At 37.9% G+C, this 27713-nt stretch overlaps 1 protein-coding gene across 1 annotated transcript; it reads left to right on the top strand.

The window, feature by feature from the left end:
- The first annotated feature begins 609 nt into the window (after positions 1-609).
- On the top strand, positions 610-26420 carry LOC140153597 (uncharacterized). Its single transcript, XM_072176380.1, is given in 12 exon segments — positions 610-874; positions 9801-9880; positions 11534-11588; positions 12140-12249; positions 13065-13168; positions 18122-18215; positions 20241-21225; positions 21228-21572; positions 22201-22324; positions 23490-23581; positions 24870-25159; positions 26042-26420. Coding segments are annotated over 12 exon segments (2664 nt in total). The 5' UTR covers positions 610-765; the 3' UTR covers positions 26318-26420.
- The last annotated feature ends 1293 nt before the right edge of the window (positions 26421-27713 follow it).

Raw genomic sequence — 27713 nt, 5'->3', positions numbered from 1 at the left:
GCGAAATCGGCATGTCATATAAATGATGATGTTCCGGGGATGTTCAGAGGTATTAATACCCCCCCCCAACATTTAAAACATTTTTGAAGTAAAGGATTACTTTGTGACATTATTTTTAATTAAAAAACAGAGATCATCCCGCAAGGGAGCATTTCCAGTTACAAAATTGCAGGATTTCGGTTCATCATTGGCAAAATCGGATGGGAATATCAGCGGCATTGTATTTTTATTGCAATTTGCAATATTGCTGGTGCAAATCAGGTGGACATTTGTCTTTTACAACAAATTTTATACCATGTCTCCAGAAAGGAACGCTCATTTCTGTATTTCGTTTGTTGCCGTCAATCAAAGAAGCTACCATGCCAGGAACTGCGACTGCTACCCTCTGACTGACTAATTGATTGACACATTTGACCGCAATAATGTTATGGCAGCCTCGATTTTTATCGAGTGTGCACAGTACCGGATTTCTGTATTGAGTTTACCATTATGAACACCCTGAAATATGAAGATCGTAAACGCTATTTAGCGGTCATGAAATAAGTATTGGACTCTGAACGTACGCGCAGGGTTTCCTTCCCATAATGCTTTGTAAGGTCACTGCGCAAGCGCAATGAACGGAATCTCCGACAAAATAAGATGAAAATAATGAAGTACTACCGTACCGATTACGCTGAAATGGGCGTAATAAACACGATAAAATAGGCTTTATAGCCGAATTTCCAAGTGTTAAAGTCTTACCTACTAATATTGTTACCAATTAAAATGAAGGAGATGATCGGCGGTTGCTGCGTTTGTGGAGACGAGCGTGGCTGGGACGAGAACCCGTTGGTTTACTGTGATGGACATGGTTGCAATGTCGCTGTACATCAAGGTCAGTAATAAGCTTAAAATCATCGAGCTATATAAATAAATAGCGCGATGCTTTAATGATATTTGAATGGAAAATGAAACATTCATAACGTTTGATTAACAGTTAATTATGTGTATGTTATTTGAAGCTTAAGGCCATTTTTACTTTTAGACAGCAGAAGATGTAAATAAATTGTTTTTGAGTTGTTGAAGAAGAGCACTTGAACAATTCAGTTTCAAGCCTCAAGGTCAACAAGTAGGTATGCCAGACAAACCTTAACTAATTAACATATTTGCTAGTCAGCCAAATTCGCTAGTAGAACACAATACATAATTTACATAGAAATTTAATAGAACAGGTAGGTCTGAAGGATAGGTCTACTTGAACTTGTATACTGCCGTTCTTCCGTGAACGGCGGTCTACTACAGCGTCGCTATAATTCACCAACAAATGTTGTCGGTTTTTACTAATTGTTCAAAATGTGACATGTATAACAAATTTAATACAGTCCCCGAAATGGCCTACTTTTTTAGCGACCCTTAACTCCGAAACAGTTTAGTCAAAGTTAAAAATACGATCCGCAACCCTTCATGCCCTTTACCTTTGGATATGTCTGGTTCCATACAGCAATACGCAGTATTGCTGTCTGGTAAGCAGCTACGAATAATTCCGTGTGAATTGAGACGTCGGAGCAGGTCAAACACAGAGAACTAGCCTACATCCCGTATCCTACTATCACTCAAACAAGCAAATCTCTTCACGAATTCACTCACCTTGCAATCCTACATCATCAGTTGAAAGAAACATCCTAAGTTTCCAAAAACAACTTTGTCATTCCTCAAAACTACAAGTAACTTCATTAATAAAAAATTGAAATCCTACTATTACCCGTTATTTACTCAAACAAGTAAATCTCTTCCATACAGCAATACGCAGTATTGCTGTATGGTAAGCAGCTACGAATAATTCCGTGTGAATCGAGACGTCGGAGCAGGTCAAACACAGAGAACTAGCCTCAGATATGACGTCAGTATCAAGCTGCTTATTAAATATTCATGAAACCGACCACGTGGTCACAATCGGTGATATCAGAGATATGGATATTCATGTATGAAAACAGCGATGCGGATATAGTATCATCACCGGGACTGAGAATTGCGGCATTTTCGATGTTTGTACCGGGAATTTCAGACACAGAGACTCATGGAGATTTCTACAAATTCGTCCCAAAGGTAACCAAAGGGTTGGGGATCGCATTTTTAACTATCACTAAATGTTTCGGAATTGAGGTCGGCTAAAAAGTAGACCATTTCGGGGACTGTAATTGGTATAGATGTCACATTTTGAACAGTGAGCGATAATTGACCAATTTGACGTTCAGCACAAGTGTTTATCCTTACTCAGGGTAACCTTTGGACGAATTTGTAGTAATCTCCGGGTTGAAAAATGTCCGGTACTTGCCCGGTACAAACATATAAATTACCACATTGCTTCAGTCCTGCACTGGTAATGAATATTTCTTCCTTAATCCAATGGTTCCAACGTGGGCGTCACGATGATAGTCTCCTACACCACCAGATTGTGTCGGCCTGACGCTCGTCGATCCTAACAAACCCATGATAGCCACATACAGTCTGGCGGCTGGCCTGAGACTAAATTTATACACATGGTAGCGAATGAGGTTTTCTTGTTTCAACGATCTGATAGTAGGATACGAAATGTAGGCTAAAAATGTCTTCCACATGCGCGGTGGTGTTCTTGAAATCATCTAGAAACGCTTCATTTGCTGGCATCATTTCAGGTGGTCTTGGCACGAGTAGGTCAAGGAAACCTACATATATGTTGTCTATACTTCACTTGACCCAAATATTAAATATGATTTTTAGCTCAATTTGCAAGGCAAATTGAGACTATAGGCATGATCCGGATTTCTCTATGTTTTTCCTTAGCACACATTTTCCAATTCAGCTTTCGACATGAAAATTTTGAGTATTTCCTAGTATGTCATTGGTGGTATTTATTTACCAATAAATGCCAATATTTCGCACCCAGTTAGTTGTGCCAAACATTCAAATTAACTAGCTTTCCAAGTACTTGCATGCAAAATTATGAAACATGATCTTCATCCATGGCGTTGTCTTTTTAAAGACATTTCTTGTTTACTTTCTCTTGCTACATCATTTGAGTAATGGAGCTGGTAATTTGAGGTGGCGATCTTTGCAAGTTTGTTCATGAAAGTTACTTATTTTGCTGGGAAAAATGGACAGGAAGTGTGCTTTTTCGAGCAATTTGTCACGAAAAATTGTGCAGTTTCACAAGAATAATCTCATTCCTAGATTTCTTACATGCTACACCAGGTTTAAACTAGGTGTTTTAAGCAATATAAGTCATCTGTTACATGTTTACATTTTAGCTTTGCCAATGATGTTACTGTGTTTTATGGAGGTTTAGATTTGGAGCATGTGTATTTTTGCAGAGACCTCTCAGATATTTGTGAGGATAGTTTTACATAGTAATTATTTTCTGTGAGATTGTAAAATTCTAAAGCTCTTAAATATGCATAAACCACTAAAACCTATTGTTAACAGAGTGTTTGTTTAAGAATTAGTTCAAGTGCTTGACAAGGACAAAGTAATCAGGGTTGCCAAACTCATAGTTCGGTAGCCCAAATGGGTAACTTTTGAAGATTTTCCTGAGACTTTCAACAATTTCCTGTCCCACAGAAACAGATGGTTAAGAAAAAAAAATTGGGTGGCTTTTCAGCAATGCAGGTGCAATTTGGATGTCTTGAAAGCCTACATTTATTCAACTAATTAACAGACACAGATAAATTTGGGGTAAACTTAGTAATTGGAATCCTTGAGAGCGTTCACATGGTAGATTTCTCCCAAGTTTTTGTTCGAGAACCGCTTTGCTCAAGCAAAAATTCCTTTAGCTGTGTGGACATGCCTAAAGACAAATATTTATTACTGCTAATATTCCTGTCAGATTATACCTGAAGATATTTGGTGCCCATTCATTTATTTATTATTCATTAACAATTTATATGCAGAATAACCTCAGCACCTTGCCTCCCTCCTGAGCAGTGGCATTGGGAGCTAGGGGGAAAGTTGCATCCCCAACACAGAAATTTCCAGTGCTGAAAATGGAGATGGGGATCGGAGTAAAGTGTCATTAAAATGACTGAAAAAGGTCAAAAATTGACAAATGGGGACAGAGTTTGGCTTTACTCCCGCACACTAAAATGCTGGCTATGCTGTTGTTCCTATGGCCACCTTTGTTTCAGATGGACATTTTATTGTGAAAGGACCTATATGTCATTGCACAAGAAAATGAAGAAATACAATAAAAAAATTTCCACATAGCCCCTGAATTAAAAGTATTTAATTATTTTTGTAATCACTCAAAAGCATTTTGTGAGAATTTTACATCCAAACTAAGTGCTATTTAATTTTTATGGGCCTTTTTATTTTACATGTAAAGTCTATGGGATTAGAAATGGACAGCAATATTGAAAACCCTTATTTTGGGCCATTTTAGTCACTAAAATGACCATAAAAAAGAATAGCACTTAGTTCGGCTGTAAAATTCACACACAATGCTACCTTAGTGAGTACAAGCATAATTAAATACATTTCATTTGGGGGCTATAGCAAAAAAAAAATTCCTATACGGCCATGCGTTTTGAGTTGGGCCAGTAAATAGGTGGAGATGTTACATGCGCGCGGCATTTTAGGGTTCATCTTTTTAATTTTCTCAGTTAATATGCAGCCTATGTAGTTAAATTTGGTGTCAAATTAAAGCTTGTGATAAGACCAATTAGGTAAACCTTAAAAAAGTTGTAAAAAGTTATTAACATTTGAATAATTTGCATCTAATTAGCATAATGTGCGGGGTGGAGGAGGATCAGGAGGAGGAGGATCAGGAGGAGCAAATTTAATAAAAGTGACCCCCAGGGGTCACATGATGCAAGAGGTCCATTTCTTTTTTCACATTTTTACAATTCACTTTAAACTGCATACTATAACACCATACAATCATATTCCAGGTAATTTAATTTGCTTTGAGAAGCAATTTTGCATATTTTATTTTCCGTTCAGGTTACACATTGAAGTCAATGGGAAAATATGCCTTAAAAGAGGCTGGCGCATAAAATCATTTTAATTTTATTGAACCCTATGATGTTATATATGTATTTAAAGCTCTGATTGAGAGGAATTCAAATATGGAACTTTTTAAATATGTGGGGTGAAGCTAACTCTTTTTTTTAATTTGTCAAATTTTACATTTTTCCCCTAAAATATCTGGTATTTTCAGTTTCATAACTCCTTAGTGTCACACCCTGTGTCATTTTAAAGTGCATATTTGGATTCCTTGGTTCATTTGCAGCCAGAAAATGTATACTTTTATATATGTTGGGTATAATGTGTGAAAGATATTCATATCCAAACGAAAAACATGCAATTTTCATCTCGCAAAAACATGTAACGCATTACCGGCCCAACTCAAAACGCATGGCCACACCTTAATGGTTATGGAACAAAGGTGGAGGGCCCTGTTGCACATAAATGACCTTTATATACATGTACATTATGCCACGTAAAATTAAAATTTTGTTTCACATCCCCACCATGAGAAGTGGATCTAATGTAACACCAAGATAATTGGATTCATTTGTATGATCAAGCATGTCATATTGTTGAACTTGGTAAGAATGTGAGATGCACCAAATACTATATTATTTAGTTTTATTGTTAATGTTGAGAGTTAACTCGTTTTATAAAACCAACTAGCAATATTCTTGACATAAATAAATAAAGAAATGTTATAAACACAATTAAATACCAGTGTATTAAAAAAAACCCAATTTGATATATTCAACGGTTATACATATATCCGAACATTTAAAATTTCAAATAACAATTGAGCTACAGCACCCTTGGTGCTCTTGTTTATGGTGATGAGACACTCGCACATGGAATTTTAGAGGGATTTTGATAGCAGTTCCACATAGAAAAGCTGCTATCATCATGAGACTAAGATCTAGAAACACCACCAAAATGCTGTTTTGTTAGCTGAATCTTTTTGATGAAAGTCTATCTTTGACAAGATGTAACGTTGCTACGGAAAGTGCTTTTTGGCTTCTACCTTTAAAAGCATGTAAGCTACGTTGATACCGATGCCACCTTAGATTATTAATACACAGATTGGAATTTTTCATGCCTGTGCCCTCTAAGCGTGCTCGAATTCAGCTGACGCCGGTACAGCGTACAGACCTGGCGACATCGCTTATCTTACGCTGTGAAGTTTCTTTTTGTGTATTTCGCGCTGTTTGCGCTATTTTTGAGTTTGCTCACGCGGTACCTGACTGAGCGTCGATCCCCTGAGGCAACATGTCATGTTTCCGCGGTATGGATGCCACCAATAGAACGAGAAGATTTGCCCCTTCATTTTGCATACCACTTTGTCCAAAAAATGCAATGGGTGTTACAGTAGTACCCCCTTAACTAAATATTAATCAAATTTTGAATAAAAGCTTGGATTAAATTGTGAATTTAGTGGTCCAAAAATCGCGATTGTTGGAATTACTCCAAATGGCGACCTGCACATTTGCGGGTCTCGCATTGCATTTTGGGGTACCGTAAAATGTCATAAATATTCTAAAACTTTGTCGTAAGCAATATCGTACATGCAGCCATGCACACAACAACTCGTATTTCAACTTGACATTGATGCGTGTTAACACGGCTGTGTACTCTAGACATTGTTTCTTTCGCGAAATTGAGTTTTTTTTATATGTTTGTACTTTGTTATGTTTTTTATAAATACAAGGAATGAAAATCCAGATTTATAAACTCCAACTGCAATATTTTAAGGATTTTATTTCACTATTCCACTCGTGTTTGAAATTTAAAAGGAAAGAAAATCTTTGTTGAACCAGCAGGGTACACTTGCAGCGAACAACGCATCGCGTTCGCGTATCAGCGCAATTTGGTAACGCACAGATCGCTTACGATACGCTGACGCTTATCTGCATGCGTGGCGCATCTTATGGAAACACCACGGAAGCACTGATTTCACAAAAACCTAGCGGTCAAATGGCTCCGTTTAGCTGATGAAATGTGATTTTTTCAAGTTCTTTCCCCGATTTAAACATCAAGATATGAATAGATTTCGCCCAAACTTCTCAAGGGGATGTGGATTTACCCGATGTTCACGTAATATAAGGTAGAAAAACGAGAACTGCCGCATTCTCCTGTAAGCTTCGATCAAAGTGCAAAATGTGACCACTTTAAACTTCAACGGCCTTTATTTCAATGTTCATTTTCTCGGTAAAATGACGATTTAGGTACACGATAACTCAATAAATACAGCATCTATATGTAAGCAATTATGCTCATCATAAAAAGCATGATTGACTTAAGAAACGGTTTTCTCATTTTTTTATATTTTGGTCTATTTCCAATTTTAGGCTTTAGGCGTCAATTTTGTGCAAATAGGCGGTTGTGAATTTTAAAAAGTTCATTCTGATGCCTTATATGGTCAATATCTCCAAAAATAAGGCCAATATCAAAAAACTAAAAAAACCGTTTTTGGAATGGCGCCTCAAGATTAAGAAAAAAACAAAACAAAAATGTTTGGAAAAAGTGTTTTTTTGTTATGATGTACCGAACAAAAATTGCCAAAAATTCACGTTTTTGTGATTTTCTTCATAATTGTTATTTTTACTTGTCTTGCGTGAATAATTACAAAGTTATGGCACTTTTACTACATGCGTATCTGAGAGTACACAGCTACCTTAAACATGTAACGCACACATCAACGTTCAAGAAAATAAAAGGAATAACGCAAGCCGAGAACAAATATTGCAGTAAGAAGTCATGATATAATAATAATAATAATGAATGGTTCTTTTAAGGCGTGGAACTCAGAGCGCGAAATCAGAGAAAATCAGAGCAAGTTTATTTTTAATCCTGTACAAATGTGAAAATTGACCGAATGTTGCGGATGTTTACTCCCAAAACTGCCATCTTTAACCACCTTGTTTAAAGTCTTCTTTTAGTTTCAAACAAATTAAGTTTGCATATATATTTTAAAAGTTGATAACGGATTTTCTCTGCATGAGGCATCTTGATTTTGCATCCCTGTTCAGTATTAAGAAATATGTCATAATATTTCATCGTTGCGGACATGCAAATTATTTCAATTTGTACGTCGGCAACTAAAAAAATGTACGTCTGCAACGGCCAAACATTGAGAAAATTGACCAAAAGATAAAGACTCTGATTTTTTTCTTTGCTGGTTTTCTCTTGCTTTGTCCCTCTTGCAAACAAAACTGTATCAGTTTCCATCAAAGATATGAACACTACAGAGCAATTGTAACTGAAACACAAGTAACTCAAAAAATTCAATTTCTGTGAATACGTCTGCAACCGTTGCCAACAGAGGTGTTTTTGTGACCTCTCTGATTATGCAAACTCTCTGTTGCTGGGCACACGTGCAGTAGATCTTAAGCGTTTACAGCGTCTCCAAAACAAGGCCGCACAGTTGGTTTTTAGTTGCGGTCGAGACCAGCCTTCTGCCGGCTTGTTGCAGGAATTGCATTGGCTCCCTGTTAATGAGCGAATTCAGTATAAGATCCTGTTGTATATTTACAAATGTCTTCATGGTGAAGCTCCTTCTTATTTGGAAGAGCTTATTTGTTTACAAAGAAGTAACAATCCCCTTGGTGCTAGACGCCGACTCCGCTCTCACGCCGACTGCACCCGTCTGTCCACTCTGAGATCTCACAAAAAGGCGGGTGATTCTTCCTTTGCTGTCGGTGCTCCTCGCATTTGGAATAACGTGCCTATGGAGATCCGTGAAGCGGAGTCTGTGTCTTGCTTCAAGCGTATATCTTGAAAACATTTCAATTCCCATGTTGAGTTTTTGTTGCTCACTTTTTCATTTTGTGCTTTGATTTGTTGTTTTTTTACCTGTAGTATATATATGTTTCTCATTGTAAAGCGCTGTGTTCTTTGTAGAGCGCTTATAAATGCTTGTATAGAATAGAATAGAACTGAGAATAGAACTGAGAATGAGATTGGAATTAAATTTTCAGGTTTACACTTCTATCAGAGATACTTCAAATACAAGAGTTCAAAATACAAAAGCCTCAATAATTTAGAAGTTCTGGGTCCTCAAAGTCTTCTGAATGTACATGAACATGGATAAAGCAAACCATTTAATATGAAGTCTATACCTACAAGGCTTTATCCATGTTCAAGGGCCAAAAGTAAATATGAGGTGTTTCCTGCATTTACTTTTGGCCCTTGAACATGGATGAAGCAACACTGTAAAAAGGAAACTACTCGTATTGGACAAATCACCTCGTTTTAAAGTGCCCATGAACAATGGTGGATTAGATTTGTTATCCTGGCAATACAAGTAGTAAAACAAGGTATAAAACAAGTACTTGTACCACCCAAAATAGCAAAACCAGGTACAAAACGAGTACTTATTACACCCAATGTGAAGTGTTTTGCCACCCAGCATAACAAATCAATAAACAAGACAATGCTCCATACAAATAGTGGCCAGAAGATCTCGAATTAGTTCTCATATTAGTACTCGTTTTGAAGTGGAATGTCAAGAGCTGGTCTTGAATTGCTACTCGTTTTGAAGTGGATTGTGTAACCAATACAAAAGGGAGACAAAGGATAATTCCTCATTGTTACAGGGAATTAAAAACGAGGTGGTTTGTCCAATACGAGTTACTTTTTTTTCACAGTGGCAACCTCTTCAATATAAAGTCTACACCTACAAGGCTTTATCCATGTTCAAGGGCAAAAAGTACATACGAGGTTTTTCCCGCCCAGTGACGAAGTATCTCATCAAACCTGTCTGAGCTCAAAAAGAAATTAACAGGCACCTGTAATTAAAATGATGTTTCACTTTGTGTTTGCAGCATGCTATGGTATTGTTACTGTTCCAACTGGACCCTGGTTTTGTCGCAAATGTGAGTCTCAGGAGCGTGCAGCACGTGTGGTAAGTTATGTAGCTTTCTATCTATGATACATGCAAGTTTACTGCAGCAGCTACATTGCACAACTTAAGATTTTTCCCTGTACCTTTTTAACACCGAAGTACAGTCCAACCTCTTTTATCCGGCCATGATGGGACCAAGCATTGTCCGAATAAGGGAAAAATCCGGATAAGTGAATTACATGTAATTCTGCATTGAAAGTTCCAAGGACTGAAATTGTTACAACAAAAGATTGGTTTAACATGGGCTAATAGCACTAAAAGATAGCTTTAGAGTGCTTTATGTAACATAGATATTTCATTCTAAGCATTCAGAGCATGGAATTAAGGTATTAAATCATCAAAAACATGTTTTCCTGTGAAGATTTCACAGCCGGATAACAGAGAGATCCATATAAAAGAGGTCCGGATAAGAGAGGTTGGACTGTATCTTGATCTATCAATACTTATACTTGCATTGTAGGGCCCAAGAGTTCATCATCATCACATGTTACCTTGTCCCTGTGGTTGTCATGTTTAGATCCAAAGTTCAGGTGACATAGAACTCAAAATATATATTCTCAGGCCAATGCTTGGCTTTGTACATGTAAGGTCAGCAAGATTGGGCAAAGTCACCAATTATGCCACCGTCACTTTAATCCTAAAAGGCTAAAGGCAGTAGGCACCTGCCCCAGTCATGCGGGATGTATCTCAATATGATTGGAATCCATCGGTGATTATGGACACTGCTTCCATGCAGGGCTGAAAAAAATGAAAATTTCCCTGGAAGATGATCAAAATTACCCGGATGTATCTCAATATGATTGGAATCCATCGGTGATTATGGACACTGCTTCCATGCAGGGCTGGAAAAAATGAAAATTTCCCTGGAAGATGATCAAAATTTTCCTTCAAAAAAGACTAATTTCCTTCCAAATTCTTATGTATTTCTTTATTTAAGGACATTAATTTCCCTCCAAACTTCCTGGGAAGGAGCTCCCCACATTCCACATTTTTCCAGTCCTGCTTCCATGTTCAAATCAAATGCAACTTATGGTTCACTTAAACCCCTTAAACCTATTTTTGCATTTTTCTCACAAATTATAGCGCATTGGTGACAAGTAAAATATGTATATTATAGGGGCAAGGACTACAACTACTGCACTGTAAATTTTATTTCAGCGCAGACAACAGTTGTGGAGTTACAGTCAAAAATGAGGGAAAACCAATATTTGATCAATAAATCAATAACTACTTGTCTTGAGTCACTGAAATTCAAGTGTAGTAACTGGATTCCTTGCCCCTATAATATACATAACTTTTGTTACCAGTGTTTTATTAGTTTTTGAGAAAAATGCAAAAATAGTCACAAATTTATCAAGGGGTGTAGTACCCCCTTAAGTCGTAGAAGTATAAATTGTGGTAATTTTAATGTTGCATTGTTGCATCCAATGTTGGATAATGGAAACTGATGGTACCAATCATTTTGATACAGCCTTTTAGATCAATCCTGTGTCAGTGAATTTTAGTGTGGGTTTAGGTTGTAATTATATTGTGAGTATGAATCTTGATGCAAGCGCATTATTACTACCATGAATACTTCTGTTTTTAAGGTAAAGAAAATAATTAAGTGAAGCAATTCAAAAACTTAAAACTGAATTTTTATTTTTATTACAGAGATGTGAGCTGTGCCCTCAGCGTGAAGGAGCCCTTAAAAGAACAGACAGTGGAAGTAAGTTCAATTGAATACTGTGTGTCAAAAGGAAACTTTCCAGGCTTTTTTTAACTTCACATTTTCAGAAAATCCAAAAAGACTTGGCAATTTAATCCCAAATATGTCACTGTTACACACCAATGTGCTCATTGTTAGCAAAAAGATTGTCATTGTGCTGTGTGAACTGCGCAGTAACGGTGTGCAAACTCAGTGTGACGAATGTAGGGTTGAATCATGAAGCCTTTCAGGAGTTACCAAAAAGGTTAATAAAAATATTTTTTTACCTGCAAAATTCACAGTTAGGCCTAAAAAATTGTTTGATTGGAGTAACATAAAAAAAAATTAGCGTAGGTAGGTCGGGATTCCTTTTTTTCTTTTTTTTTTTTTTTTACTTTTTAAGCTGTAAATTTCATTTGATAAAGGCTTTGGAACTTTTTTTATTATTTTCAAATTCAAAACATTTTCATTTTAAGGACTTGATGAGACCAAAAATATGTTAAATGAGTCATTAAAAATTGTGTGTGTACTGTTTATAATGGTAAGATTATATTTGTTCTCCTTTCTTTCAGGCTGGGCTCATGTTGTGTGTGCATTGTACATCCCTGAGGTTTGCTTTGCCAATGTGAGCACTATGGAACCTATTTTGTTGACTTCGGTTCCTCACGACCGATACTCAAAAGTAAGTCTAAATACCATATGTGACCAGCTCCAACAAGCTCGGAACAAGTCGCCAGGCATGTTTTTGAGTTACAGTCCTTTAAAGATGACATTCGCATAAAAAAAATTTTGGAATTCTTAATTTCATGGTAGTGAGTGGACTTTCAAATTCTTGAATGTACTTATTAAAAAGAGGTTTATTTAATCAATAATTAACAGTTGAACTATGATAATCCCTATTCAATCCTGTGTAAAGCAGGAAACTAATTAGCCAATTTCTCGGAATAGCAGTTCGGCAAAAATATCAAGGTATCTTTTGCAAAATTATCCATATCTTGAAAAGTATTGATGCTATGTATATAATTTTGGTATCATTTTGAAGCTTATTGTCCCGTGCTTACATTTTTATTCAAATCATGAAATGTCAAAAATGCGACTTGTTCTTGGTTTTGTCAGAACGGGTCACATATTTACTCAATTGAACGTCCCCAGGTGTGAAGGTGAGGGGGCGCTTAATATTAGAGGTATTTTAATAATTATGATTATGTAATAATTCCTGATAAACTTGTTAGGTAAGTTTCCTGAAGTTTTATGTTATATAATTAGCAGGCAGTAACATGCACAACAAATATATTTTAAATGAGTATGTTTATAGTGTGTGTATAATTTATTACTGTGCAAGTTAAATAATACAATCCTAGACCCTGTTCAATTACAATGAATTTAAAGAAACAACTTGAAACATTGTTAAAATCATTGAGAAATCAATAGATTATTGATATGATGCATGTGAGGGTGTAGACATTGATCAGTTCAATGTACACATGTCTTTTCCAGGTGTGCTGCTTATGTGAAACCAAAGGCAGAGAATCCAAAGCTAGTATGGGGGCATGTATGACTTGCAACAAAAATGGCTGCCGTCAGGCATTTCACGTCACTTGGTGAGTACTCTTATGTAGCAGCTATTTGGTACTTTGTAAAACCAAAGGCAGATTATCCAAAGCTATAATTCAAGACCGAATTAAAAAGACTAGTTTGCGTATGATGTCCTGTCAACTACAACGAAAATGCCATACTGCACAGGTCAGTAACCAATCACGTCGCACCTGTGCTCTGACGTCAAACGCAAACTAGTCTTTTTAAATTGGTCTTTGATAAAAGTATGGGGCATGTATGTCTTGCAACAAAAATGGCTGCCGTCAAGCATTTCAAAACGTTGAAGCAAAGTTAATTTAAAACTAGGAGTCTGGGAAATTTGTAGTTAACATGATCAGGTCGAATGCCTTGAACATGGATGTAGGTGCAATACTTCCTGCTCTGTGGTGCCTAGAAAAGGTCAACAACAAGATCCTGACTGATTCCATCCCTAGGTAAGGTAGGGTGTAATGATCAAACTATAATAATAATAGCGACAAGGCACATATCCACTCAATTAAGAGCGCTCAAGGCACTAAAACAAAACAAACAAACAAAAACTAACAAGACAAAGAAAACTGGAACTAAATTAAGAAACATAACTTAAGAATTACAGAATGTCTCTGACATAAGATGAGTTTTTAACAACTTTTTAAACACAGTTACATTTTTAGCAGTTCTGATATAAATAGGCAGTTCATTCCATAGATGTGGAGCTGCGATTGCAAATGATCTGTCACCCCATGTGCGGTTGGATTTTCTTTCTTGAAGAAGTTGCATTTTTCCAGATCGAAGCGTACGAGTGGGAACATAATGTAAAAGGAGTTCAGATAAATATAACGGAGCAATATCATTAATACATTTATATACAATCAACATTAGTTTAAAAACAATTCTTTGTGTGACAGGAAGCCAATGCAGTTCCTTTAGGATTGGCGTGATATGGCAATATTTTCTGGTGAAAGTAAGAATTCGAGCGGCAGTGTTTTGAATTTTCTGAAGGCGATAGAGTTGGTTTGCTGGTAATCCATAAAGAAGTGCATTGTTGTTATCCAAACGAGAAGAGATGAATGAGTGAATAATTTGTTCAGTAGCATCGCGACTTAGGTATTTGCGGATCCGGCTGATGTTACGTAGTTGAAGCGCTGAACAACGAATGACATTAGAGATATGAGGTTGCATGGTCATGTGAGTGTCAAAAAATGCACCTAAATTGCGTGCTTTGGAAGATAAGGCAATTGCAGAGTCACCGATGCAAACATTTTCAATGTTGATTTTAGAGAGCTGTTGGTGGGATCCAAACAGAAGAAATTCTGTTTTATCATCATTTAATTTCAAGAAGTTTGATTTCATCCAATTACGGATTTCACTGATACAAATTTCAAGAGAAGCAATTGCAGAATTAGCACTATGTTGAGAAGATTCAAATGATAAATAAAGTTGCGTGTCGTCCGCATAAACATGATAATTCAATTGATGGCGAAGAATGATATTCCGTACAGGGTAGGTGTAAATGGTAAACCACTGAGGTCCAAGTACAGAGCCTTGAGGCACAGAATAATCAAGAATGGTAGAATGAGAAGTAGCATTGCCAATGCGAACATATTGCGGCCTATTTGTAAGGTATGATTTACACCAGTCCAGGGCAAGATCTTGAATGCCAAGATAATAGTGAAGACGGGAAAGAAGAATATTGTGGTCAACAGTGCCAAATGCAGCACTTAAATCGAGAAGAATCAAAGCTGTGATTTGGCCATTGTCAAGTGATGTGAGAATGTCATTATTAACTCGAAGAAGAGCAGTTTCTGTTCCATGGTAGTGTTTATAAGCTGATTGATAGGGATCTGATAGGGAAAATTTATTGATATGGTTTGAAATTCTGTTAGAAACAATTCTTTCAATTGTCTTTCCAAGAAATTTGAGATTGGATATAGGTCGGTAGTTTTTGAAGATTTCTTTATCCAAAGTAGGTTTTTAATAAGAGGACGAACATAAGCAGTTTTTTGACTTTGTGGAAAAATTCCTGTAAGAAGCGATTTGTTGACAATGTCAGTAATATATGGCACAAAAATATCAATGTTGTCCTTAATTAGAGATGTAGGTAGAGGATCTAATTCACATGATTTCGATGGTGATTTCATGATGACTTTTCTAACCTCATCACAATCAGTGGGTGCGAAAAAGAATTCAATTTTGGTACAGACGAGCATGGATTTGATGTAGCACAGATAGGTTTGATAATGAATGTTTTCCGAATGGTTTCTATCTTCTCACGGAAAAAATCAGCAAATTTAATTGCAAGTGATTCATCAGAATCAGAAGACGGCAGCACAGTTATTTTAGATTTTTGAAGAAGTCTGTCAATGACATTGAACAGTTTCTTTTGATCACCCGCACTGTCACTAACTTGTGAAGAATAATATTCCACTTTTGCATTTTGGATCATATTTTTCACCAGGGCATGTTGATTTTGATATTCCAGCCTGTAAACTTCAAGTTTCCCATTATTTCGCCACTTTCGTTCAAGCTGACGCCGTTTCTTCCTGGCTGCGCGAATATCATCATTAAACCATGGAGATTCAGTGCAAAGTTTGACGGCACGGGTTTTAGCAGGAGCATGTTTGTTAAGTGTTGATTGAAGCGCATTTTCATAACTTTCCACACAAGAATCAATATCATTATTTGAAAAATCGGTGTTTGAAAGACTGTTAACAATATCGCTACAGAATTTTTCAGAATCAATATTTTTGAGACGCCGGGTTGTTATTTTCACTTTAGGCACAGACGGTCTCTTCAAGTGGAAATTGGCAAGTATAGAAAAATGGTCAGAAAAACCGGGATTCACGATAATATTGGAAACAAATGGTGTAGGAATATCACGAGTAATAACAAAATCAATACAATGACCTAAACGATGTGTTGGCTCATTTACATGTTGAATAAGCGCATATGAAGATAGTAGTTCTTTAAACCTAGTTGAGTAGCTGTCCGATTTTTCAAAATGAATGTTGAAATCACCAGTGAGTACAATTTCAGATGGGTGAACTAAATAATTGGAAATGAGGGTTTCAAATTCCTCAAGAAACAGTGAGAAAGTTACACGATGTCCATTTGTGTCTAACTCAGGTCGATATATAACAATCAGCCGAATTGATTTTGAGTTGCTTGAGATTTCTGCATGCAGAGATTCAAATGTATTATATTCCTTATGATTGTCTTTAATGTTCACAGATAGAGTTGATTTATACAGAAGTCCCACTCCACCGCCTTTTTTTACCTGCCTTCGGACATGGTGGAGGGTGTATCCTGGGGGAGTACACTCGCGTTCAATAAGTTCATCCCCTGGCATGAACCAGGTTTCAGTGATGGCTACTAGGTGGAGATCTTGTTGTAAAACATAATCACTAAATTCATCCGTTTTGTTTCTTATAGATTGCATGTTGAGACAACAAAAGTTAAATCCAGAGTCATTACGAACATGAAGAGATTTCAGATTTTCAAAGGAAATGCTTGACGGTTTCTGTTTATTAAGTTGATAATTGATATTATGACCAGAGTCTTTGATGTAATCGGGTATTTGCTGAATTGAGTTAGAATTTTCCAACAAGGAGTGGTTATTGGCGAGCCCTTTTTGCGCCGACCACCTCTTTTTCCACGGCGTTTAGGAGGAAAAGCGGCACACACCAAGAGTGACAATGTTATTCCAGACATTTGCAGCTAATCGTGGAAGAGTTTGTTTGTAATTTGAAGTGTTTAATTGAAGTAATTGCTCAGTAGTATATCTGTATAACTGAGGCTGTGGATCATGTCTGATTTCATAGCAATCTGGAGTCAGACAGGGGCCTGGGTTGGGATTTATATCACCAAATTGAAGCAAGTCAATTTGAAAAGTTGCACAAGTATTTCCATGGTAGGTAATGCGGGTTCCAAGATATTTCAGCCTGTGTATTATCTTATATCCATTGTAGTGAGCATTTAATTCAGGTGAAGTTGTTTTAGGCCAATATTTACTAGAAATATTGTTGTTGTTGCAGAAAACTAATCCATAAAACAAGAGGAAAATGAGTAGCACTAGCACTCCTGGCTGTGCCCCATTATTCAATTATGAGAGTATCATGTACATGTATATAGCAGAAAGTTGAAGGCTAGTTGATTAAGTCCATCAAGGTCCTTCAATCCATAGTGAACAGTGTAGTAGAATACAACATGTAGGCCTTTCCATCACAGAGCAGAAGATGCATAAAAAGCAAATAACTATTTCCACTAAAGTTATCCAATAAATGAAACAGAAATTATTCCAGTCAAATCCAGGTATTTAGTGCAATTCACCAATATAAATTTTAAAGCAAAAATCACAAAATGAACACAGTTTTCAAACAATTAATGTAGCACAAGTGAGGAGGCGGCTGCCATCATTGGGGCGCCTCTCCTTAAAACTACGCCTACGGTGAGCGGATTAATATCAAAGTATTTTACTTTGAGAAATTTCTTGTGACATCTCGCCACAAGCATTACAAATTATTAATTCAAGTCCTATACTCTATCTTCTTTCTTTAACACACAAAATACGGACCTGACAGGTCAACTAATAGCACTCTTAACATGGGTCTACTTTTCAGCGTAGTGGTACAAGCCTAACATTTCTCGCTTATTACGAGCTGATCAAACTATAAGGCACAAATAATATTGTTTTGGTCCTTGTCATGCCTCATATTTAGGTGCAGTTTTGTGTCATTACATGCTATACTATCCAGCAAATTACTTCAGCGGTGTCCGACCACTCTGTCTGATTATCGTGTAAAAAGAACTACGTCAAGCAATACTAGTTTGACTAGCGAATGAGGCGATGTGATGATGACATGATTCAATTAGCCAATCAGAACCCCACTTTCGTATGTATGCCATGTGCCAAATTGGCAGACCACTGGAGTACTTTGCTGAAAACTATAAACAAAATCCTTGACTGTTTCATTTTTCAGTGCACAACAAGAAGGATTACTCTGTGAGGAAGCAGGGCAGTACAATGACAATGTCAAATACACAGGCTATTGTAGCCTTCATTACACCAAACTGGTATGTATCCCCTTGAGGGCGGGAGGGATGTGGAGGCAGGGTTGTTTGATTTAAATCACGCCGATTTAAATCATTGATTTAAATCACTTGATTTGTTTTTTAATCACTGATTTAAATCAACTTTTTAAATTGTTTACCATTTTTGATCAATATCAGTTAATTTCTTTCTTAAATTGACTGTTTTACTTCATTTCTAATGTTTCTTCAACTTTTGTATACAATTAAAATACCTCTATGATGTCCCTTTATCTATTGCTAAAAAATAATTTTCAAGGTGCAGAATTCAACAGGTTTTTTTCCCATGATTTTGCCAAATTTTTTCTTTGAAATTTTCACATGTAAAACATGTTTTGATTTTTTTGTAAATACCTGGTAGGATTGTGCACATCACTAGCATTTCACTGGTACTCTTTGGACTTTATCATAGGGTATAGCAGTTCTTGGTTCTTGGAATAAAAAAAATTTAAAAAATCGATTTAAATAAAAAAAATCAACCATCCTGTGGAGGTGGGGGAGGGGGTGGGGGTGAGGGGAGGGGAAAGAAGAAACAATAAATGGGATTTAATTATTGATATGGATTGGGCTATTCCAGTTGAAATTCATATTTCCTCTATGGAAGACATGTCCTTAATCTTCCACACAGGGGGTGTGAATTTTAAACGGAACCACCCATTCAGTGTCGTCTGCTCCAAAATATGTTATTCCAAGTGAAGTTCATACACCCTCTATTGGAAGACATGACCTTAATCTTCCACACAGGGTGTGCAAATTTCAAACGGAACCACCCATTCAGTGTTGTCTGCTCCAAAATGTGTTATTCCAAGTGAAATTCATACACCCTCTATGGAAGACATGACCATAATCTTCCACACAGGGTGTGCAAATTTCAAATGGAACCACCCATTCAGTGTCGTCTGCTCCAAAATGTGTTATTCCAGTTGAAATTCATACAACCTCTATTGGAAGACATGACCTTAATCTTCCACACAGGGAGTGTGAATTTTTAATTGGGTTATCTGAATGTGTGACTCCATTTGAATTCTACACCCCCTGTGTGGAAGATTAAGGTTGTGTCATCCATAGGGGGTGTATGGATTTCAACTGGAATAGCGTATTGTATCAATGAGCTGACAGGAGAGAAAGCCTGCAAGAGATCCATGGGATAATAGTATTTGTACCTATTAAGTTAAGGTGGCTCACCTTTATTTGATATCATTTTGTCATGCATACAGTACTAAACTTGTCATATTTGTCCTTTCACCTGTTTAGACAAACAGAACAGTTTTGTCTTGAACTTATAAACCATTGGGCTGTTCCAGTTGAAATCCACATTACCCCTGTGGAAGATTTTGGAAATATCTTCCATAGAGGGAGTATGTTTGTCAAATGTAACTGGTCACAGTTAATCATTTTGAAACCCATACGCCCTCTGTGTTATGGCTTTACCTATATGTTCCACAACTGGGGTGAGTATTTCAAATGGAAGTTATCCAATTGTCTGTTGTATTCGAAACTCATACTCCCTCTGTGGAAGACTTTAGCTAAATCTTCCACAGGGGCAGTGTGGATTTTAAATGGAATGGCCCATTGTGTATTCTTTAATTGTCATTTTTCAGAGGAAAGACAAAGATATAAAGACAATGCCACCCTTTCGACCACTTGGTAGTTCATACAGCACGCCTGAAAAAAAAATTACGAAAAAATTACAATGTAATTTGAAAAAAAAAATTGAAAAAAATTGACGAAAAAATTACAGTTTGTTATCCTTATAAATGCATGTAATTAATAATATGTGATAGATGAAGAGGTAAACATTAGTTTGTGGTTTACATATTAAGGATAACAAACTGTAATTTGTTCGTAATTTTTTTTCAATTTTTTTTTTTCAAATTACCTGTAAGTGATTTTAAAAAAATGCATTTTTTTTGTATTTTCGGGGACCCTGAATCCCGAGTTACATAATTACCTGTTAGTTGAGAGCCCTAGAATTTATACACCATTATTCTTTAATTATCATTTTTTCAGAGGAAAGACAAAGATATCAAGACAATTCCACCCTTTCGACCACTTGGTAGTTCATACAGCACGCCTGAAAAGGACAAAGGACAAGAAAAACCAAAAGGAGAAAAAGACAAATGTCGACAGAAACCTGAAAGAAAAGCAAAGTTATCAGAAACTGGACCATCGTCATCACAGGAGAGTTTGAGCACGAATACGCCAGGATCCACACAAAGCAGCTCAGAGGAAACCCCAAGTAAATTTACAAATGCAAACTTTACCGAGACTGTCTTGGTCACAAATGAAGAACAATCCTCTGCTGGGAGTGGCGATAACTCACTCATATTGAAATTCAAAAGGAACTCAGTGTCTCAGGTCACCCAAAGAGGGCGTAAGTCATCCAGATCGGCAAGCAGCAATGCCGGCAGCCCAATGAGAAGGAACTCTGATTGTGCGGTTGGTACAAGTGTGGGCGAGTTTAGTTTAAGTTTTGGCGAAAGAGGAGCTGCTGCAACATCCCCTTCGCAATCTAACGATGAAACTGCATCTGTCAAATCTGGGAAATCCAAAAAATCTTCCTCGAGGGAACCTTCAAGAACTCCTACCCCGTCGACAACGCCGTCGGCGACGCCGTCAGCGACACCGACGGTGATCACTGAAACGTTGATGGAACAAAACTTACCTCTTACGTCAGAAAATTCTGAAAATACTGACAACCCAAGTGAGGGTTTGAAAAAGGATTCAGATGAGGAGAATAACTCTGCAGGTGCTGCTAACAATACTCCTGGAAAGACTTATGAGAGTTCCTTCGAGGAGTTTATGGCTAGATATGAAAAGAACAAAAAGGACTCTACTACAGAGGAACCTAAACTTAGTGAATGTGGTGGGCATGAAGAAGCCATGGATACAGGTCTTGTGAATGGGGGCAAAGAAAAGGAGGATTCTCCTGTTGAGAAAATTGAAGAGCCTGAAAAGAGCTCAAACTTGAACCAGTTGTTGAGATTGAAAAATTAGACAAAATTGAAAAGCATGAGAGGAAAAAGCACAGAAGTGCGAGACGTAGTAAGGAAGGGAAGGCCAGCAAAGTAGGCAGGCCTAGATCCTCATTACGCTCTGGCCGCACGGGGGACGATATGCCTGTCAAAAGGGCAAGACAATCCAGTGGGTCTATGCCAAACAGCCCGACTGGAGTGGGCCTGTTAAATTCTTCCTACCCAGGGACGATGGTAGCGGACGGTGCTACGTATGGATTTGCTACACAAGGAGGACAAGGCTCATCGATTTCTCCTGGAGGACTTTCTGCTTTGTTTCATGCTGCTGGGTGTGTGGATGCAGGAAGGACAAGCAATAAGTTGACTGGTAAGTTTGGCATTGCGATTGGGGGGGGGGACATTTGGTACGGTATGTTTCCCAGGAATTTTGAGGTGGTGGGTCTTTGGAAGCTGACGCTGTACTGGTAAGAAGGAGTCTTTTGGAGCTGCAAACAAGTAAAATGGGGACTTGTGTGTTTCTCTCTCTTTGCGATTTTACATTTCAAGACTCCATTAGCCAATAATCTGCCACTGGCTGCATCTTTGGTCAGTAGGAGATGAAATGAAGCGATAGAGACCAAAGTCACAGGAACCAGCCAAGAAACAACTCGGTTTGGCTCCATCCCATCGCAGATGCTAAATGGTGAAAGAAATGGCAGTCATAGTTGAGTTACTCTATGAAAAAGGACATACAGTTGTACCCCTACTGATAAGCTGTCAGCAAGAGCTTAGAAGTGTAACCACTAATTCAACTATTATCATCCTTGAGGCAATGAGCAATTAACCAACCAGACCAGGAACAGAGAGCAAGCACAAAGGGGGTAATTGGGGTAGATTAGTGGCTTAGATTTTAGTCCTTTTTCATAAAGCAACTCAACTATACATAATTTTTTGCTTAATAGTTGTCAAAAATTGAAACTAGATTTGAAATCTGTTCATATCTTGTTTGTATATAGATGAGGCTGCTACTATTCAGGATGTTTTCAGTACAGCTGGACAAAGTGGTCTAACTATTGGCCCACAACCAAGAAGTACTTTGACCCATCACAGACCAGCAATGAATAATCCAGTACCAGTAGGGTAAGTAGATAGATAGATATAAGGAGGTGGCAATCCTGTATAAACAGTGGTCGGAGTACCCATCTCTCCTTCATTGGTGATTGGGCCAGACTCCTCCATGTAATGTTGCTATAGGGGGATCGCTACACCTTCACAGCGAGTCTGTTACCATCCCAGCATTTAAGAATGTTGGTACCCATTTATACACCTGGGTGGAGAGGAGTAATTGAGATAAAGTGCCTTATTCGAAGGCACAACACGATGGCGTCGCCGGGGCTCGAACCCGCAACCTTCCTATTATGAGTCAGAGCCCGTTCTGCTTGGCCGCCGTGCTCCCTTGGATAGATATCACCACATCTTTAGTGCAGTATTTATACTGTATAAAAACAACCAATAGCCAAAATGGTCAAAAACTAAATTAAGTGTTAGGTTCAGGATCTATGGTACAATACATTTGGCTTTTAATGGAAGTACATGTTGATGGTGTGATCTTGTGAAGACCAGCAGCGCAATCCTGCACCATCTGAATTCTGAACCAGAGGGAGAGAGACTGGGTTCATGACATTTATAATGATAATGATTTGATTATAATGATAATGATTTGTTAAGACTTTGAACCAAACTATCGTACAACACTAGGATCCACAACATGCTCATCTACCGGACACAGTTCTTTAACCCCATTTGCATATTCATTGAATGACCTTTGAAAATTTGAGTTCAAAACTCATGCTCTGCAACATGAGGTCAAATTTTGCACTATGATTGTTTAATTGAGGTTATTGAACTATGCCATTGGGATGAGGCCATTGTGGTCCATAGTGTAAACTTACTTCATTTGAATTAAAATCATAGAATAAAAGATATACTTTAACAAACAAAAGGGTCCAAATCATTTGAACCATTTACTTTGTCCCCTGTTAAATTACTGTGGATAAGCCTTTCAAATCCTGAATTTGAGGTCTGTCACACACATACAGTCCTATTATAACAACTACCAAGCATAGGGGTTCCAAAGCGCAAGTGACATTCTTCACCAGTAGATACCCGCAGCACGCTTTTATAAAAAAGATCGACTGACAACTCTTATTTCGATCTGAAGCGTACTTGGATCTCAAAACAGAACGTTGTACCAAATCTTTCATTTCAAATTAAGATAACATTAGTAACTACTTGTTTGTTTTAGTGCATCAATGCCAGCTACCATGGAACAGTTGCTAGAGAGACAATGGGAACAAGGTTCTAATTTTTTGATGGCTCAAGCTACACATTTAGACAGTAAGTAAATTGTGTGCTCTTGCTTTAGATAAGTTCATAACTCGTTGGTCGCAACACATAGAGGCATACGTGAAGGGCAAAATATGTTTCCGAGCAAAAACGTTTCTGGAGGATATGCTACTAGTAACGGAGTCGGTACTCAAATGTAATCTCTCAGTGGCCCGATTCCATTTGAATTGAAATTTAAGGTTCAAACTATTAAACTATATCTTTAATAGTTAACAAGGAATAATTATTATAGGAAAATAGCTAGCTCTAAACTTATACGCCACTATGTGAAACGGAAAATTTAGAATATCACTCTACGCCATTATGTGTTGTGACCGACTAACTTTATCTTAACACCATGGATGAATAATACATATGATCTGAGGACGCACTGCTCCATGTCCATGTCCCCCAAGGCTCTTGCTACAATGTACAACCTCGTCCAGGAGCATGATTGGTCTGTCCTGCAACAGATGTGGGTGGGGGTGTGTGTGTGTGTGTTGCTGAACGCATACCGAATGTTCCACTATGTACAACTAGTTAAACCCAGTGTCAATTTCACTAAGATTTACAATGCGTTTATAAGTCTCAAAATCCATCGTATGATCAAGCCCTTTTGTAAGTAATCAGGCCTTACTACAGGGATCCTTCTAAATAAAAGACTTTCGCACTTGTAAAAGCTGTATCTGGTGCATGGTCTAAATATGTATCTTTTTGTACCAATGAATCTATAATGTCTGCTTTTTGTGCGCCAAAATTCAAAATAATTTAAAAATCTTAGTGGCATTTTGACTGCAAATTTTGGTTTTGTTTACACCATATTTGCTGGCATTAACAACATACCGAATGCGCCTTCCCTGCGTTGGACATACGTGCAGAGTTGCGCCGCGTCACGCAACGCGAATCTCGTAATCACAATATTTCGCATTCGCGCATTTCTGACTCATTATTTCCGCCAATTTACTAAGCTGTCTTGAGCCATGTGACTTTTTAGAGTTGAAAAGAGTGAAATAAACTCAAGCAAAAATACAAATAAATATTAGCAAGTTGTATTTTACCAGTTTCAAGTGAAAGAATACATCTTAGTGTTGATAAATATAGAGAAATCTTAAATTCGGGCGTGGACGAATGTGTTTTCCATTACTCTGGCCTTAAGCTGTGTTGCACTTTTCCTCGTTTGAAACACTGATTTGTTTCCTCCCAGGGTGTAGGAGACTTGTATTTACTGTTGTGCAGCACTCTTGTAGTACTACATATTTATAAATGTTCACCTCTCATTTGACTTTGCTTACACCACCAGTTGCATCATTATTATCCTGTCTCCACCAATTACGGCAAGAAAACCAAAGATTAGAAGAGAATGTGACGTCACTGCTGCAGCGTCGGGATCATCTTCTGGCCGTCAGTGCTCGTCTGTCCCTTCCTCTGGTCATCTCAGGAAATAGCCCACGAGGATTACAGCCTGGCGGTGGACACAACAATCGTAGCAGCGAGTCTCCGGATACTCGTATGGGGGCGTCATCAAGAAGTCCAAGGATTAATAATGTGATCCATGGTGACAGCACGGCTGCTATCGCTGCTTCGTTACAGGTATTTTGTTACGCTTCACCACTTTGGTGTTCCACTTGTTTTTAACCCCATGAGCACTACCTGCCGATCTAACATTGCCTCTGATTGGTCAATTACATGATATCTTCACTTAAATCACCAATCAGAATGGAGCTTTGCAAATGATTCACCCCAATTTTTTTTTGCATGGTGAAATTATTCTAACAATGTTGCTGATTGGTCCAATTGATAATGAAAACTTCTTTTTGGCCAATCGGCAGGTAGTTATCATGGGGTTAAATTTGTGATTCTAAGCTTCCATACATTGAACTTTACACAAAAGCAATTTCTCATCTTAGAATGACTTTAGTGCGTGAAACTATTTGTTACAGATTTACTACATAACTTCTTCCCCCAAAATTGTTGTGTGCTATATGAGGGTAGTGGCTCCCAGCTATGGTATGGGGAAGAAGTCGCGTAGTAAATCGGTCCATAATAGTTTAACTTAGATCGAGAAATAAATCCTGCTTTGAGACTGCTCGTAAGTACATGTAGGAGCAATACTGTATAACAAGTTATTTAAGCAGTGTTAATTCTACACAGTTTGAATAGTTCTCCCCAGTTTTGTGGTTGGTTTCATATAGCTTCACATTAAACCATAATGGATCAAAATACAGGCATGATTTGGCAGGCTTTGCGGTTCTGACCTTTTAACCACACAAAAAGAGGCAAAGAAGACGAAAACATGAAAAAAATATGTTGGTATACAGTGACTTTTCACAGTTTGCAGAACTTCGCTCTTCCCAAACCGCAATTCCTTACCTTGGTTTGTTATCAAATTGTAATTGTTAATGTTTTGAAAAAAAGGGAAATTGTTACTTATTCTTATAATAATTTTGAATGCTCTCCATATTTGTATTGCAGGGAGACCTAAACAGTAGCCATGGGAGCAGTAGCACTCTGAGCTCACATAGCCTCAATATGTCTCACCAGTCCTTGAACCATTCCTTGAATCAGTCAATCAACCAGTCACCAAATCAATCATTAAATCAGTCCTCCAGCAGCACACCACTCAGTCAATCCCTGAATCACTCACTTAATCAGTCCGGGAGTCATCATCTGGGGCCATCTCGCCCAGGAAGCACGCCCAGTCCGGTGACAAATCGCCTCAGCCCTGGTGCGCGTCGCATCATTCAGTAGTCAATGTGTCTCGTGTAACCCCCTCGCCTCACATGACATCACATGTGATGCAGAGTTCAGATCACATTACCTCACCCGCTATGGGGCACGACAGGTCAGCGGGTAGCGGTCAGCAGGGGAGAGCCACACCAGGGCAGAATCATGTTAATCAAGACAGAGTGACCACTATGCAGGCCAGACATCAGCCACAGAATGTAACATCGGATGACAGAGTGACCACTATGCAGGCTAGACATCAGCCACAGAGCGCAACATCTGATGCAAATAGAAATTGGTGAGATAATATCAATATATCTTCCTATTTTTGGATTTTGAAAGTTGATTTATTGAGTTATCTTAATTCAGAGAAGCCAGTCTTCCGGTTTTAACCGGAAATCCGTTTTTTTAGTGTTTCTTCGCCCCCCACCGGGCCTTTGCCCCTGGACCCCACCAGGGGCCCTTAAGTGGGCCCCATGAAAGGGCCCCATGACCCCCGGCCGTATGACGCGAGCACTACACTCGCTTCGCTCATTACGCTTAGCCAATTTTCAGGTTTTTTGGCAACGAGTCACTGGCATCTCTGTTAATTTTATAGTTTGTCTCAAAATCCTCAAATTTAATTTATTCTTTCCGCTGTTTTATTTTTTTTCCAAATCCACCACACGTCTGTGGCATCGTCAGACGTTAAAATAGCCTAAATCGTAAATCTTAGTAAAAGTCTTCATCTTGACCACAGTGAAACCTCCTTTAGAGATGAAAGGTGGTCAATTTATTGTCAGAAAAGCTTTTCAACTTAAGAAGGGCTTGAACACAAACTATTAAATTAAGATGGCCTTAAGGTCCGTTCATACTACCACCGCATTTGCGATGCGTTGCTTTGTGATGTTGATATATCGATAAATTTTTGCCGCAATTCAACGCGACTCGTCGCATTTCCAGTTAAAATGTATTTAACTTTATGTTTATTGTGATATTGCAATGCAGTAGTTTGCAGTGCGGCAATGCAACGCATCGCAAATGCGGTGGTAGTATGAACGGACCTAACAATACCATAGCAAAGGATAAAACAGTAATCAAAATCACTATAATACAAACTGTAAAATCAAATACTGTATAATAAACCTGTTTTCACTAGCATAATTATTCTTGTGTGATTTATTTTTCCACTTCAATGTCAACAGTGAAACCCCTACAGGAGGAAGGGGTTTGTCAATGAACAGGGCAAGTCCGCAAATACCTGCAGGGACGGCAATGTTATTGCAGCAACAGCATTCACTCATGCAACAGCAACAATTGGCGGCAATGGTAAGTGAGACTACAATGTAAAAACAATTAGGCTTGCAGTATGTAAACAGCATACAGGGTTCTCGCTGTCCTTGAGAGTCCTTGAAAGTCCTTGAATTTGAAAACACCTTGT

This window comes from Amphiura filiformis, chromosome 5 (assembly GCF_039555335.1).
Source record: "Amphiura filiformis chromosome 5, Afil_fr2py, whole genome shotgun sequence".
Taxonomy (NCBI): Eukaryota; Metazoa; Echinodermata; class Ophiuroidea; order Amphilepidida; family Amphiuridae; genus Amphiura; species Amphiura filiformis.
Note: the sequence above shows the minus strand (reverse complement) of the source record. Positions and strands in the feature narration are given on the sequence as shown.